The sequence below is a fragment of the Labrus bergylta genome, chromosome 4, assembly GCF_963930695.1.
Source record: "Labrus bergylta chromosome 4, fLabBer1.1, whole genome shotgun sequence".
Classification (NCBI taxonomy): domain Eukaryota; kingdom Metazoa; phylum Chordata; class Actinopteri; order Labriformes; family Labridae; genus Labrus; species Labrus bergylta.
Window position 1 is genome coordinate 11219354 of NC_089198.1, and position 16557 is coordinate 11235910.

Sequence of the window (16557 nt, forward strand, 5' to 3'; positions counted from 1 at the left end):
ATTTAATTGAACAGTAAATCAATTGTTTTTTGTATCTTCATTTAGGCAAATTAGAGATAAAAGCAGCTGGTCTGACATCTTCCACAGAGGTGAAGTGTAAGTTAAAATCATCTGTTAAAAGTTATATATCCTGTGATTTTTATTTAAGTTTCATAAGAGGATTGTCAAAACAAGCTAGTGTGAACAATACAGTCTTCTAAAAATAAAAATCACACTGAGTCATACACCAGCTAAATATTAAATAGAAAGGTGATGTTTTCTTTTCCATTTTACAATCAACTGAACCTAAAAATGACTCATTTCAACCTTTGTCTGCACACCTGTTACAGAGGTCAGGCTGGGGTCGCTTAGTTTGAAGGAACCTCCTCCTTTTTTCACCTGTGCTTGGACTAAGAGCTGTGCCAGATGCCCTGCTCATCCACTGTGGTAGAAATGACCTTACACCAGCAGCTCTCCCAGATGAAGAGTCCTCTCTGCCATCACCCAGAGGAGCTGATCGACGTCTGAAGAAGGTGGACAGAGTCTGGAGCTTTGTGACAGTGAACAGTGAGAAGGCTACCATAGTCATCCTCAGATAAAACACAGAGATCCAGGTCAATATTTAATTTATTTTTCTTAACATGATGTTGCCCTGTGTTTGAAAGGCCAGATGCTGGAGGGTTGTGTTGGATTTGTTTTTCCATTATATTTTAACAGTCAAACAATCATCCAGGATCTCTATACTTTATTTGATTTTTCTTGGGATTCCTTTGTTAAATTATTTTTTATACTTTCTCCTATGTCCCAGCAATTGGACCTGATGGTCTCCCTTACTTATTTTCCACATGGTTAATGAAGCCAGGGGTTGCTTATTGAAGATTTCTTTTCATAAAATGTTAAATAAACTTTTTAAAAATCTGATATGACTGTCTCTGATTAACTGGAGTACAACAAACTGTTGGTCACAGTAAAATAATTTAGCAGTTAAGTTTATAGCTCACATTTGAAAAGGCCTTGAACTGACATTAATTTCTTCTTGACCAACAACAGCTAAGACAACAGCAAAGCTAACAGACGAGCTCAGCTTGTCACAGCCGGCCTCGTCTGAGATAAATGGCCTTCAAATGTATTTAATATTAAACATTTAAAGCCAATAAGCATAGCAAGATACGCATGAGATTCCATTTCAATTTATTCAATCACACACTTGTCAAACAGTCTGGCATTTTGTGCTGCTGTTTTCAAGAGTTAATAACTGAAGAGAAGAAGACCATCGAGAGAGGACAGGAAACGCTCAGGGGACGAGTCCTCCATGTTGTCAGGGGTTGCTGATGGATCTGAATCTGAGAGCATCTTCTGTAATAAAGAAAAACAATCACAGAGTTAAATGTAAAGTATAATGAATTTTACTGTGATGTTTATGCCTCAGACCTGAAATCAGATCTGTCCTCAGGTTCTGCTAAACTTCAGCTTCTAAAGTTTACTTTAAAGACAGGAGAACTATTAAAGAGGAAAAACAAAATATATATTAAGACATGATGAATTCAATAATATGATCAGCTTTATGAATTTATGTTTTAAGACAAAAGTGTTCCTGCCACTTTCTATTGAAGATTATTTTAAACTGTCATCACATGGGCCAGCCTGATGAATTAAACTAATGTTAAACATTCTCATATAATCAGACAGCCAATTTGTGTGCTGAACCTCACCGGAGCTGGAATCAGACTCTGGACTGCTGTTTCCTTTGGGCACTGATTTCCTTGAAGACAGAAAGAAGAACAATTTAAACATGAACTTCTTGCAGAACCATAGAGGCTGTTAAAATCTTCTGCTAGTCTTCCTTACATTTTAAGAAGGATTATAAATTGTTACTAAAATTACTTTGATGCCGATAGCGGTTACAATAACACAGTCCAATCATATGAGAGATAATTTTACCTTTGAGTCCTATGTGAAGGCGTTCTCTTCAGAATCAGCACTGCAAAGACAAGATGATGGCGTCCACCTTCACAACCTGCTGCTTCAGCCTGGCTGCATCACGGTCACCTACAGAAACACCACAGAAATGCAATCAAAGTACTTCACTTTATTTATCAGAGGATGTACTGTATGCAAAGTAGAATCTTTTTTAGCTGTAATTCCTCAAAAAGTTTCTTTTCCCTTCTCTCTGTTTGCCTGTACATGACCTTTTAGTGCTGTAAAAGATGCTACAGTAAATCCTGGATCAGCTGTGCGGATGGTGTGACTGTGTGGTAAAGCTTTGTTAAAGTTGTCACGCACATACTCATATGCCTTTGGAGAGTAAAAGTGCAGTGTGGTGGCAAACTGCTTATAAAATATAAAATAGTATTTTATTGGTGAGGTGCCCCAATCAAAGTGTCCTACAGAGTAGCAGCAGCTTTAGAGGGAGGAGACGAGCACATTATGGAGAGGAGCGCACCAGAGGGGGCGAGCTGGGGGACAGACGCGACCCGAGAAAAAGGAAATCCCCAGTTTAAAATATAATGTTGGCGAAAAGAGGGAAATAGGAAGAAAGAAATATCAATGTTGAAATTCTTTTGAATACAGAGGCTGTGAATGTTCAGTTTTCTTTGGCTATAAAAAGGCAACAATAGCCTGTAGTTTAATCCTGGTGTTTCTCTTCGTTAACGATTATTGAAGCAAAATCAAAAATAAATGCATGACATTTAAAACATATTAACATGTGTGGGGGAAAACACGATCTTTATGTCTTCTTTGATTGTGCCTCTGTCTCCTCCTAACTTCAATAACAGCAGCATGTTGTGTGTAACACTGGTCTCCTGCATTAACACCTTCCTTTCCAAGGTGTTAAATACAGACACAGTCACAATCACCGAAACATTTTTTAGTACAAATTCTGAATGAGCGTCAACAGGAAGTCCGCTATGATTTTTTTAATGTCTAAAAAGTCCGTATTTTCATGAGGTTTCGAAATAAGGCGTGGCCGTGGCGTAACTCTACTATGCAGTGTTCAATCATCACCAAAAAATTCATGCATGACAAAGAGCCCGCCCTGAACAAATCCATGATTGATTTTTTTTAATTAGTCACAGCGCCACCTGTTGACAACAGGCAGTCACTCCGTCTGAGCACTGTTTCCTTTGCACTAGCCATTGCTACACAGTTACTTGTGTCTCCCTTAAAATCGCTGTTGACCATCCAAAGACCTTGACCATACGACCTTTACAAAGTTCTGCGTGAAAAGCTGTTCCCTTACGGACGCGTTGTTCGACATCAAACAGGAAGTAGTTATTTCATGGGCTTAACATAGTCGTACAGACCCGAAACTTCATACATATAGTCCTGGTACGAAAGTCAAAAATCTTATATCGTTTAAGTAAGTGGGCGTGGCTTCATGGCTCAATGGCGCCCCCCAACAATATTTCAAACATTCTGCCCCCGCAGCACGTTGAATCTACTATTTTGAATTTTACTATGCGTATTCATCTTGACAACACCTACAATAAACCCTCTTGCACCCATGCTCAAAATCCAGGAAGTCCACAATTTACATCGCCATAAACAGGAAGTGGCTGTAACTCTTGCTAGCTAACGGCTAACTAGCTAAACTTATAAAAATAAATAAATCTTATTATTTTCCCGGATGGCGTCGTTGGCTCAATTTTAAAGCTAGAGGGAATATACAGGTATGAAATGAAACAGCACGAAATACTGCATCCATTGGTACCAAACATGACATGCTATCATGTCAAGAAGAGGCTCTCAAGTCTAATGTTAGTGTGCCCTCAGCTGACATAAATGTTACTATTTTCCGGACAGCGCCGTGGGCTCAACTGTAAGGCTAGAGGGGATACAGGGATCAAATGAACCTGCACAAATACTGCATCCATTGGTACCAAACATGACATGCTATCATGTCGGGAAGAGGGGCTAATACCTATTTTGTAGCATTATTTATTTATAGCATTTATTTATATTTATAGCATCCCATTAATCCAGCCATCCAGATATACCTAATAATTCACTTTTTTTAGTCTACATCTGTAAATTTTGTAATTACTGTACATAGCACAGACTCTTGCACTTTCTGCTTATTTGCACTTCTGGTGAGATGCCAAACCTCATTTCGTTACTCTATACTTGTATATGTGTAATGACAATAAAGTTGAATCTCATCTCATCTCATCTAATAACGCTCTCAAGTCAAGGTAGTTCAAAATTTCTCATGCATGATACAGACCCCGTCTAAAATTAAGGCAATGCTGCCATCTTGTGGTGACTATCCATGATTGAAATACTTTAATTTAGAGTGTGGTTCCAATTTGTTCCACAAGGAGGCGTAACCTCCAAGTGAGACAGCTTAGTGTGCTCGGTAGCAGAAGCAGGAAAGGAAACACACCTGTTGCTATTATTTCCCTGTTATTTACAGTACATGTCACAAATCACATACATGTGGTCTATATATTCTTCTATAGCATGTGTAAGGTAACTGAACTTTTATTCAGTTAAACTGGAAACCTGTTTGCATTGATAAGAAGCTCTTAAGGCGAGACACGGCAGGCTAAAACATCCATTTTTAATGCACTGGTCAATTTTGAGATTTTGGGCTAGATCACTCCCTGAACATACAAACTACCATAAAGAAAATATCCAAATTATACATTTATGTGTATATTTTAATACATTTTGTCTGATTTGCGTTAGATTTCTCGTATATTTGCCCGAAAGTTATCATTGTAATGCGACGTGCAGTATAACAGCTGTTCTCTGCTGCCCGTCATGACTGATATCTCTGTAAAGCTCTCTCTCTCCTGCACAACACTATGTAACCCAAATAAGGACACTTCCTTTCTACCAGCAACCAATCGTGATTCGTTCAGAGGCATCACGTGGTATGCTTTGACACTTCTTGTTTATCTTTCCGCGGGACCTTTGAGGAATGAATGAAAATGTATTTCGGTAAATCATTGAAAAGAAAACAACAGTTATCACTTGCAAGGGGATGTAAAAGGAAAGTTTGTGATGCGTTATCCCGCGAAATGTCCTCGGGAAGCGCTTCTGAACGTAAACTGTCGATGGGAAACCGGGGGGGTGATTTAGAAATAGATAAAAGTGACGCGCATGCCACACAGCAGTGGCTGCTTGTTCATGTTGCCCGATTGAATGAGCTGCTTTGTGATTTAATTTGTCCGAATTGTGCTGGGTCAGGGCTGAAAATAAATATAGATCCACAGAATCATGGGTTCTGTTCAAGATGAGTCCAGGAAGGATGTCGCGTTTGATGTGAATGTGCGAATGGTCCTCTTGGCACATGAGTTAGGTCTGGGATGTGCGGCTCTCAGAAAAATCAGCAAGGTGTTGGGGATCCCTGCCCTTCACCTTAAAACTTATCAGAGGCACGACAAAAGAGTGGCAGGTAGGCTATGGAAAGAGGGTTGTGTCAGAAAAGTTGCAGCAGTCTGTAGAATTTTTAATGTCAGAAATACCCTAATGAGCGTGGCTGTTACCACCCAGTGTTTCCCACACATAGACGATGCCTGGAGGGTATTTATTTATTTTATTCATTCATGAAATTGCTGCTTGCGCGAGAGAGCGAGAGAGAGCGGGGATAGTGCGCTCGAGAGACTGCAGTCGGATCCGCGAGGAGCAAAACTCCCGTTTTAAAAAACTGCGGAGAGATAAGTCACAGCTAAACGAAAGTGCAGAATCACATCAGCTTCAGAGAAAATGTTAATGTACAGCTGCTTGCTATTGATGCTGTGCTGGACATTTTCCAAACGGGAGGGGTAGTCGTGTCTGTGCAGGTGCATGGATAAATTAAGCAGATTAAAGTTGTTGCAAAAACAAAATTATTTCAGACGGACATTATTTCATAAAAAACACATTTCATATAAATACAAACCTGATATTAAAAGATATCCTGAGATATGAGAAAAAAAAATTATATATATGTCGACCCCCCCCCCCCCCCCCCCCCCAGCACGTACTCCACCGCCCTGGTATCGCATCATTCTGTGGGAAACACTGCTGTATCCATAAAACCAAACCAAATGAACAGTTATTGATACAATGCACATTTTATTTTAGTTGCGAAAATTGAGAGAGGTCTGGAGTCACTACACAGGACCAGGGAGCAGGTCAGGCAGGCCTATGCAGATGTTGATGCAGATGTGGCAGAGTTGCTGAGGGAGGATGCAGATGCTGTGATTAACATCAGTGTGTCTTTTGATGGCACTTGGCAGAAAAGAGGGTTCACATCACACTATGGGATCGGGGTGTGCATTGATATATTTATGGGACTGGTGATAGACTTTGAGGTCCTATCCTCCTATTGTCACGCTTGTGCCCTTAAAGAAGCTGCCAGGCATGAGGGAAAAATTACGATTCCCATAAGCGCATGGGAACAGCCCTTCGCAAATCAAGTGCTGAACGCAAATTGGGGGGGAAGGGTCTGGGAAAATTAACGGCCAATAAATGTAAAACATTGCAAAATTATTACAGGGGGGCAATTTTAAATAACCAGGGTTCCCTAGACAGGATGAAGAACGAAATATGGGCTGGTCTCCTCCACAGCATGTCCTGTGACGAAGTACCTTTGCACACCAGGTGCAACCCATCCTGGTGCTGGTACAGGAGAGCGGAGGAAAATGGAGAAACTCCGGAGAGCCACAGGCTCCATGCAGGGAACTTTTTATCTCGGGAGGTGGGCCAGAAGCTTCTTCCTGTGTACCACCACATGTCTAGTGACAGCCTGCTGCAGGGCATGCAACATGGTGGCACTCAAAATGCTAATGAGTGCTTCAACTCTGTGATATGGGCCCGCTGTCTGAAAATTGTGTTTGTTGGGAAGAGTAGGGTTGAGGCAGAAGCAAGTATGGCCATTACAACTTTTAATGAGGGGGCTTCTTCCATGCTTGCAGTTATGGATAAGCTATGGCTTGAAAGCACTGTCATCACCATCATCAGGGAAACCGATATGCTCAGGATCACAAAAGCTGACACCATCCAGTCTGAGTCTGCAAACCATCACACAAAGAATCAGCACAGCTACAAAGTGATAAGGCATCAGCAAGAGAGGGGTGAGGGGCTTACATATGGTTCAGACATGGACATCTAGCCTGTAAAAACCCATGGGTGTGTTCTGTGTGGAAATTTTTGGTTTTGATGGACATACAGTGGACTAGGTTTGCAGTTCTGGTGGCAAATTTTGGTGTTTTTCTACAGTTGAAGTTCTTATATGGCAATGTTGTAGTATTCAATTGTTAATGTCCATGTTCTAGATTTTTTATAACCAATGAACTGAAAAGTTGTGATCCAATGAGAGTGAAGATGACATTTTTAGAAGACCTGCTGATGATGGTAGCAATTAGTTTAAGCAAATATAAAGCACCACAGAGATTGATGTGTTCAGTTAAAGCACCTTTAGACAAACACAAGCTCTGAAAAAGTAAACTCCCTAACCTTCTGGATATGTTCCATCCCATGTCATTGACAACTGATGTGTAATGCAACTCAATATCCTTGCGAGCTTGTTCACACAACTATTTTAGAAAATAAATTTGTTGAGCCTTGGTGCCACCATGTAGACATGTCTGAAATAGCCCCTTTTAGGGTATAAAAGAATATAAAGTACATGCTCTCATTGACAGTTACAGGTCAAATAAACAGATGAGACAGTATCACTTGTTTGTCAAACCATTTATTAAAACACTTCACATGTTACACTTGAGGAGGGGGTATGGTAGGGGATAGGGAGGTGGATATGGCAGGTACAGAAACTGAGGAACAGCAGCATGCAGATGACAGTGTGGTCAAGGCATTGTAAGTGGTGAAGTGGGCTCTGTTGTAGAGGGTGGGGTAGTAGTTAATGGCTCAAGCGGTGAATTGGTATGGTAAAGAGAATAAATATATTTTTTAAGGTATTGTACAGGCTGTTGAACTTGGGGTGGTTTAGTGGGTTTGGTCGGTTTAGTGGGCTTAGTGGGCTTGGTCGGTTTAGTGGGCTTGGTCGGTTTGGTCGGTTTAGTGGGCTTAGTCGGTTTAGTGGGCTTAGTGGGCTTGGTCGGTTTAGTTTTAGTGGGCTGAGTTTTGGTCGGTTTTGTCTTGGTCGGCTTAGTTTCAGTTGGTTTTGTCTTGGTTGGCTTAGTCTTGGTCGGCTTAGTTTTAGTTGGTTTTGTCTTGGTCGGCTTAGTTTTAGTCGGTTTTGTCTTGGTTGGCTTAGTTTTAGTTGGTTTTGTCTTGGTTGGCTTAGTTTCAGTTGGTTTTGTCTTGGTCGGCTTAGTCTCGGTCGGTTTAGTTTTAGTGGGCTTAGTTTCAGTTGGTTTTGTCTTGGTCGGCTTAGTTTCAGTTGGTTTTGTCTTGGTCGGCTTAGTTTCAGTTGGTTTTGTCTTGGTCGGCTTAGTTTCAGTTGGTTTTGTCTTGGTTGGCTTAGTCTTGGTCGGCTTAGTTTTAGTTGGCTTAGTTTTAGTTGGTTTTGTCTTGGTTGGCTTAGTTTTACTTGGTTTTGTCTTGGTTGGCTTAGTCTTGGTCGGTTTAGTTTTAGTGGGCTTAGTTTCAGTTGGTTTTGTCTTGGTTGGCTTAGTTTTAGTGGGCTTAGTTTCAGTTGGTTTTGTCTTGGTCGGCTTAGTTTTAGTTGGCTTAGTTTTAGTTGGTTTTGTCTTGGTTGGCTTAGTTTTACTTGGTTTTGTCTTGGTTGGCTTAGTCTTGGTCGGTTTAGTTTTAGTGGGCTTAGTTTCAGTTGGTTTTGTCTTGGTTGGCTTAGTTTTAGTGGGCTTAGTTTCAGTTGGTTTTGTCTTGGTCGGGTCAGCAATAGTCGGTTTAGTTTCAGTAGGTTTTGTCTTGGTTGGCTTAGTTTTAGTTGGTTTTGTCTTGGTTGGCTTAGTTTTAGTTGGTTTTGTCTTGGTTGGCTTAGTTTTAGTTGGTTTTGTCTTGGTTGGCTTAGTCTTGGTCGGTTTAGTTTTAGTGGGCTTAGTTTCAGTTGGTTTTGTCTTGGTTGGCTTAGTCTTGGTCGGTTTAGTTTTAGTTGGTTTTGTCTTGGTCGGTTTAGTTTTAGTGGGCTTAGTTTTAGTTGGTTTTGTCTTGGTCGGCTTAGTCTTGGTCGGTTTAGTTTTAGTGGGCTTAGTTTTAGTTGGTTTTGTCTTGGTTGGCTTAGTTTTAGTTGGTTTTGTCTTGGTTGGCTTAGTTTTAGTTGGTTTTGTCTTGGTTGGCTTAGTCTTAGTCGGTTTAGTTTTAGTGGGCTTAGTTTTAGTTGGTTTTGTCTTGGTCGGCTTAGTCTCGGTCGGCTTAGTCTTGGTCGGTTTAGTTTTAGTGGGCTTAGTTTTAGTTGGTTTTGTCTTGGTTGGCTTAGTCTTGGTCGGTTTAGTTTCAGTTGGTTTTGTCTTGGTTGGCTTAGTTTTAGTTGGTTTTGTCTTGGTCGGCTTAGTTTTAGTTGGTTTTGTCTTGGTCGGCTTAGTTTCAGTTGGTTTTGTCTTGGTCGGCTTAGTTTTAGTTGGTTTAGTTTTAGTTGGTTTTGTCTTGGTCGGCTTAGTCTCGGTCGGCTTAGTCTTGGTCGGTTTAGTTTTAGTGGGCTTAGTTTTAGTTGGTTTTGTCTTGGTTGGCTTAGTCTTGGTCGGTTTAGTTTCAGTTGGTTTTGTCTTGGTTGGCTTAGTTTTAGTTGGTTTTGTCTTGGTCGGCTTAGTTTTAGTTGGTTTTGTCTTGGTCGGCTTAGTTTCAGTTGGTTTTGTCTTGGTCGGCTTAGTTTCAGTTGGTTTTGTCTTGGTCGGCTTAGTTTTAGTTGGTTTTGTCTTGGTCGGCTTAGTTTTAGTTGGTTTTGTCTTGGTCGGCTTAGTTTCAGTTGGTTTTGTCTTGGTTGGCTTAGTTTTAGTTGGTTTTGTCTTGGTCGGCTTAGTTTTAGTTGGTTTTGTCTTGGTTGGCTTAGTCTTGGTCGGCTTAGTCTTGGTCGGTTTAGTTTTAGTTGGTTTTGTCTTGGTTGGCTTAGTCTTGGTCGGTTTAGTTTTAGTGGGCTTAGTTTCAGTTGGTTTTGTCTTGGTTGGCTTAGTCTTGGTCGGTTTAGTTTTAGTGGGCTTAGTTTCAGTTGGTTTTGTCTTGGTTGGCTTAGTCTTGGTTGGTTTAGTTTTAGTGGGCTTAGTTTTAGTTGGTTTTGTCTTGGTTGGCTTAGTTTTAGTCGGTTTTGTCTTGGTTGGCTTAGTTTTAGTCGGTTTTGTCTTGGTTGGCTTAGTTTTAGTCGGTTTTGTCTTGGTCGGCTTAGTTTCAGTTGGTTTTGTCTTGGTTGGCTTAGTTTTAGTGGGCTTCGTTTCAGTTGGTTTTGTCTTGGTTGGCTTAGTCTTGGTCGGTTTAGTTTTAGTGGGCTTAGTTTCAGTTGGTTTTGTCTTGGTTGGCTTAGTCTTGGTTGGTTTAGTTTTAGTGGGCTTAGTTTTAGTTGGTTTTGTCTTGGTTGGCTTAGTTTTAGTCGGTTTTGTCTTGGTTGGCTTAGTTTTAGTCGGTTTTGTCTTGGTTGGCTTAGTTTTAGTCGGTTTTGTCTTGGTTGGCTTAGTTTTAGTCGGTTTTGTCTTGGTCGGCTTAGTTTCAGTTGGTTTTGTCTTGGTTGGCTTAGTTTTAGTGGGCTTCGTTTCAGTTGGTTTTGTCTTGGTTGGCTTAGTCTTGGTCGGTTTAGTTTTAGTGGGCTTAGTTTCAGTTGGTTTTGTCTTGGTTGGCTTAGTCTTGGTTGGTTTAGTTTTAGTGGGATTAGTTTTAGTTGGTTTTGTCTTGGTTGGCTTAGTTTTAGTTGGTTTTGTCTTGGTTGGCTTAGTTTTAGTGGGCTTAGTTTCAGTTGGTTTTGTCTTGGTTGGCTTAGTTTTAGTCGGTTTTGTCTTGGTCGGCTTAGTCTTGGTTGGTTTAGTGGGCTTAGTTTCAGTTGGTTTTGTCTTGGTCGGCTCAGTTTTAGTTGGTTTTGTCTTGGTCGGCTTAGTTTTAGTTGGTTTTGTCTTGGTTGGCTTAGTTTTAGTGGGCTTAGTTTCAGTTGGTTTTGTCTTAGTTGGCTTAGTCTTGGTTGGTTTAGTTTTAGTGGGCTTAGTTTCAGTTGGTTTTGTCTTGGTTGGCTTAGTTTTAGTTGGTTTTGTCTTGGTCGGCTTAGTTTCAGTTGGTTTTGTCTTGGTTGGCTTAGTTTTAGTGGGCTTCGTTTCAGTTGGTTTTGTCTTGGTTGGCTTAGTCTTGGTCGGTTTAGTTTTAGTGGGCTTAGTTTCAGTTGGTTTTGTCTTGGTTGGCTTAGTCTTGGTTGGTTTAGTTTTAGTGGGCTTAGTCTTGGTTGGTTTAGTTTTAGTGGGCTTAGTTTTAGTTGGTTTTGTCTTGGTTGGCTTAGTTTTAGTTGGTTTTGTCTTGGTTGGCTTAGTTTTAGTGGGCTTAGTTTCAGTTGGTTTTGTCTTGGTTGGCTTAGTTTTAGTCGGTTTTGTCTTGGTCGGCTTAGTCTTGGTTGGTTTAGTTTTAGTGGGCTTAGTTTCAGTTGGTTTTGTCTTGGTCGGCTCAGTTTTAGTTGGTTTTGTCTTGGTCGGCTTAGTTTTAGTTGGTTTTGTCTTGGTTGGCTTAGTTTTAGTGGGCTTAGTTTCAGTTGGTTTTGTCTTAGTTGGCTTAGTCTTGGTTGGTTTAGTTTTAGTGGGCTTAGTTTCAGTTGGTTTTGTCTTAGTTGGCTTAGTCTTGGTTGGTTTAGTTTTAGTGGGCTTAGTTTCAGTTGGTTTTGTCTTGGTTGGCTTAGTTTTAGTTGGTTTTGTCTTGGTTGGCTTAGTTTTAGTGGGCTTAGTTTCAGTTGGTTTTGTCTTAGTTGGCTTAGTCTTGGTTGGTTTAGTTTTAGTGGGCTTAGTTTCAGTTGGTTTTGTCTTAGTTGGCTTAGTCTTGGTTGGTTTAGTTTTAGTGGGCTTAGTTTCAGTTGGTTTTGTCTTGGTTGGCTTAGTTTTAGTTGGTTTTGTCTTGGTCGGCTTAGTTTCAGTTGGTTTTGTCTTGGTTGGCTTAGTCTTGGTCGGTTTAGTTTTAGTGGGCTTAGTTTCAGTTGGTTTTGTCTTGGTTGGCTTAGTCTTGGTTGGTTTAGTTTTAGTGGGCTTAGTTTTAGTTGGTTTTGTCTTGGTCGGCTTAGTTTTAGTTGGTTTTGTCTTGGTCGGCTTAGTTTTAGTTGGTTTTGTCTTGGTTGGCTTAGTCTTGGTCGGTTTAGTTTTAGTTGGTTTTGTCTTGGTCGGTTTAGTTTTAGTGGGCTTAGTTTCAGTTGGTTTTGTCTTGGTTGGCTTAGTCTTGGTCGGTTTAGTTTTAGTTGGTTTTGTCTTGGTTGGCTTAGTTTTAGTGGGCTTAGTTTCAGTTGGTTTTGTCTTGGTTGGCTTAGTTTTAGTCGGTTTTGTCTTGGTCGGCTTAGTCTTGGTTGGTTTAGTTTTAGTGGGCTTAGTTTCAGTTGGTTTTGTCTTGGTCGGCTCAGTTTTAGTTGGTTTTGTCTTGGTCGGCTTAGTTTTAGTGGGCTTAGTTTCAGTTGGTTTTGTCTTGGTCGGCTTAGTTTTAGTTGGTTTTGTCTTGGTTGGCTTAGTTTTAGTGGGCTTAGTTTCAGTTGGTTTTGTCTTAGTTGGCTTAGTTTTAGTTGGTTTTGTCTTGGTTGGCTTAGTTTTAGTGGGCTTAGTTTCAGTTGGTTTTGTCTTAGTTGGCTTAGTCTTGGTTGGTTTAGTTTTAGTGGGCTTAGTTTCAGTTGGTTTTGTCTTGGTTGGCTTAGTTTTGGTTGGTTTAGTTTTAGTGGGCTTAGTTTCAGTTGGTTTTGTCTTGGTTGGCTTAGTTTTGGTTGGTTTAGTTTTAGTGGGCTTAGTTTCAGTTGGTTTTGTCTTAGTTGGCTTAGTCTTGGTTGGTTTTGTCTTGGTCGGCTTAGTCTTGGTTGGTTTAGTTTTAGTGGGCTTAGTTTCAGTTGGTTTTGTCTTGGTTGGCTTAGTTTTAGTCGGTTTTGTCTTGGTCGGCTTAGTCTTGGTTGGTTTAGTTTTAGTGGGTTTAGTTTCAGTTGGTTTTGTCTTGGTTGGCTTAGTTTCAGTTGGTTTTGTCTTGGTTGGCTTAGTTTTAGTTGGTTTTGTCTTGGTCGGCTTAGTTTTAGTGGGCTTAGTTTCAGTTGGTTTTGTCTTGGTTGGCTTAGTTTTAGTGGGCTTAGTTTCAGTTGGTTTTGTCTTGGTCGGCTTAGTTTTAGTTGGTTTTGTCTTGGTTGGCTTAGTTTCAGTTGGTTTTGTCTTGGTCGGCTTAGTTTTAGTTGGTTTTGTCTTGGTTGGCTTAGTCTGGGTCGGTTTAGTTTTAGTCGGTTTTGTCTTGGTCGGCTTAGTTTTAGTGGGCTTAGTTTTAGTTGGTTTTGTCTTGGTTGGCTTAGTTTTAGTTGGTTTTGTCTTGGTCGGCTTAGTTTTAGTCGGTTTTGTCTTGGTCGGCTTAGTTTTAGTTGGTTTTGTCTTGGTTGGCTTAGTTTTAGTTGGTTTTGTCTTTGTTGGCTTAGTTTTAGTGGGCTTAGTTTCAGTTGGTTTTGTCTTGGTTGGCTTAGTCTTGGTCGGTTTTGTCTTGGTCGGCTTAGTTTTAGTTGGTTTTGTCTTGGTTGGCTTAGTCTTGGTCGGTTTAGTTTTAGTGGGCTTAGTTTCAGTTGGTTTTGTCTTGGTTGGCTTAGTCTTGGTCGGTTTAGTTTTAGTGGGCTTAGTTTCAGTTGGTTTTGTCTTGGTTGGCTTAGTCTTGGTCGGTTTAGTTTTAGTGGGCTTAGTTTCAGTTGGTTTTGTCTTGGTTGGCTTAGTCTTGGTCGGTTTAGTTGGTTTTGTCTTGGTCGGCTTAGTTTTAGTGGGCTTAGTTTCAGTTGGTTTTGTCTTGGTTGGCTTAGTCTTGGTCGGCTTAGTTTTAGTGGGCTTAGTTTCAGTTGGCTTCGTTTCAGTTGGTTTTGTCTTGGTTGGCTTAGTTTTAGTGGGCTTAGTTTCAGTTGGCTTCGTTTCAGTTGGTTTTGTCTTGGTTGGCTTAGTTTTAGTGGGCTTAGTTTCAGTTGGCTTAGTTTCAGTTGGTTTTGTCTTGGTTGGCTTAGTTTCAGTTGGTTTTGTCTTGGTCGGCTTAGTTTTAGTTGGTTTTGTCTTGGTTGGCTTAGTTTTAGTTGGTTTTGTCTTGGTTGGCTTAGTTTCAGTTGGTTTTGTCTTGGTCGGCTTAGTTTTAGTTGGTTTTGTCTTGGTCGGTTTAGTTTTAGTTGGTTTTGTCTTGGTCGGCTTAGTTTTAGTTGGTTTTGTCTTGGTTGGCTTAGTTTTAGTGGGCTTAGTTTCAGTTGGTTTTGTCTTGGTTGGCTTAGTCTTGGTCGGTTTAGTTTTAGTCGGTTTTGTCTTGGTCGGCTTAGTTTTAGTGGGCTTAGTTTTAGTTGGTTTTGTCTTGGTTGGCTTAGTTTTAGTCGGTTTTGTCTTGGTCGGCTTAGTTTTAGTTGGTTTTGTCTTGGTTGGCTTAGTTTTAGTGGGCTTAGTTTCAGTTGGCTTAGTCTTGGTCGGTTTTGTCTTGGTCGGCTTAGTCTTGGTTGGTTTAGTTTTAGTGGGCTTCGTTTCAGTTGGTTTTGTCTTGGTTGGCTTAGTTTTGGTTGGTTTTGTCTTGGTCGGCTTAGTTTCAGTTGGTTTTGTCTTGGTTGGCTTAGTCTTGGTCGGTTTAGTTGTAGTCGGTTTTGTCTTGGTTGGCTTAGTTTCAGTTGGTTTTGTCTTGGTTGGCTTAGTTTCAGTTGGTTTTGTCTTGGTCGGGTCAGCAATAGTCGGTTTAGTTTCAGTAGTCGTCACCAGAGGGTCGTAAGGGTAGCAAGGTGGGAAGAAGGGACAAGGAAACGTCAGGGATGGCACTGCCGTGACTGGCAGAGGGTAAAATGGACACAAGAGGTAGACTGGAACGCCTTGCCAGCGTATTAGGAGAATATAATACCCATCCTTCAGAGGAGAAAAAAAAATTCAAAATGTTAAGCAGACCACAGGGTTACACTAGGACTGGATTTAGATTAACAGAATTATGATCAATTGATCTTCAAAAACACCCAAGAATAACAGTTTACCAACTCATCATCATTTAACAGGTGGCTATATAGACACTAATCAGGTTCTTAATGCTTTATAGACGATCAATTATTAAAATAGGTGCAGATGTTATGAAAACAGCTGCTTTTAGAGTTATCATTTTCCCACTGTATAGAACATTTTGCATTTCAGGAAAAAAAAAAAAAAATTACCTCTTGAACCATGTTGCAGCCATCATAGGGGACCAACATAACAAGTGCAAGAGGGTTCCTTTGCATTGTGTAGCCACAGGTTGGTGGGATTTGGGACAGATGCGAGGTTCCTATTAGGACAAATTCTCAGTCAGAGTGCAATCAAGAAATATGCTACACTTTATAATGAGCGCACAGCGGTAGCGAAATCCTATTCAAGTTACCTTTGTCCACTGTAAACTGTGAAGCACCTTGTCCCACTGCGCTGAACTTCATTTGGTCCTCACTACACTGCAGGGAGGATGTCATACGCTTCCATGATGCATCTCCGCCATCGGAATCATTTGCATGTCCTTCAGGCCAGCCTGATTGGACTAATTAAATAACCATGTGATTTGAGTCACCATAAAAAGAGTCGAACAATTTAATAGCATAATCATGAAGACTTTAAATAAATATATATACCTGGAGAGTCCGCTTGATAAGCAGCTTCATCTCCAGCAGAAACTTTTGAGAAGGTTTTCTTAATTCCATCTATGACCTGAGACTCGAGGCCAGACCCTGTCTCAAGGTCTCTCCCGAAAATAATTCTACCCTCCTGGACAGCTGCTGATTTGGCTGCATGAGGGTCATTTCGTCCTTCTCTTCTTTCTGTTTTCTTTAATCGGTAACAGTCAATGGTTTGCGCCAAATAACATGTAAAAATAACAGCTGCAGCCAAGTAAACAGCGCCACTTCTCCTTTTTCCTTTCCGCATCATTCTGCTGTGACTCCTGCAAATGCTAAGAACTGGAGATCAACTCTTTGCTGCGGCTATTTGAAGTGCAACAATTAGTGTTAGCGGTTCTGCAACAACCAATCAGAAGAAGCAGGGCGGGCTAGATTGATTGCTTTTTAATTATGCCTAATCGGTTCCACCTGTGTAGTGTAGCTCTTTCAGAGGAAGTCAGTATTGCTTTTACCAGGAAGTTATGTGATAACCCAGTTTCATGAATTCATATAGGTCCTCAAATTAGCTTTTACACGCAAATGCAGAGAAACTGAAAGAAAAATGAAGCATGAGTAGGACCAACTTAAAGTTTTTTTTTTATATTGTTGCTCAGTATGGTAGGACACAGAACCTGAAAAAAAGGTTAAGAAACACAGTTGAAAGATTTAAACTACATCATAGAATTACTAGCAAGGCTTACCTTTGGAGTTGTTATGGCTGAGAATTTTGCCATTCAAATGGAGGATTGTCTTGGCCTGTGGAGTGAGGAAACCAGGGCCCAGGCTGCCAGTAGTTGAAGCCTGGATGTAGGTGCGACCGAGGCTGGAGTCCAGATTTGTAGCCAGTTTGGGGCATTAATTTCTGGTCAACTGGGTATTTACCTGCCTTACTGGATTTGTACGAAACATATGGAATAAAGGGGCCTGGTAGTAAG

The 16557-nt window shown here is 40.8% G+C and overlaps 1 protein-coding gene across 1 annotated transcript; it reads right to left on the reverse strand.

Annotated features, from left to right (window-relative positions):
• Positions 1 to 7643: 7643 nt before the first annotated feature.
• Positions 7644 to 15903, reverse strand: LOC136179044 (mucin-2-like). Its single transcript, XM_065953718.1, has 4 exons — positions 15599 to 15903; positions 15358 to 15507; positions 15155 to 15264; positions 7644 to 14858 (listed from the first exon to the last, which is right to left on the reverse strand). The coding sequence occupies exons 1-4, from the start codon at positions 15891 to 15893 to the stop codon at positions 7776 to 7778; spliced, it is 7638 nt and encodes a 2545-aa protein (XP_065809790.1). The 5' UTR covers positions 15894 to 15903; the 3' UTR covers positions 7644 to 7775.
• Between the last annotated feature and the right edge of the window lie 654 nt (positions 15904 to 16557).

Coding starts and splice junctions, on each gene's coding strand:
- LOC136179044 (XM_065953718.1), bottom strand. CDS start 15,893: ATGATGCGGAAAGGAAAAAGGAGAAGTGGCGCTGTTTACTTGGCTGCA. Junction 15,508..15,598: donor TTATCAAGCGGACTCTCCAG/GTATATATATTT, acceptor TTATTTAATTAG/TCCAATCAGGCTGGCCTGAA. Junction 14,859..15,154: donor GCTGCAACATGGTTCAAGAG/GTAATTTTTTTT, acceptor TCTCCTCTGAAG/GATGGGTATTATATTCTCCT.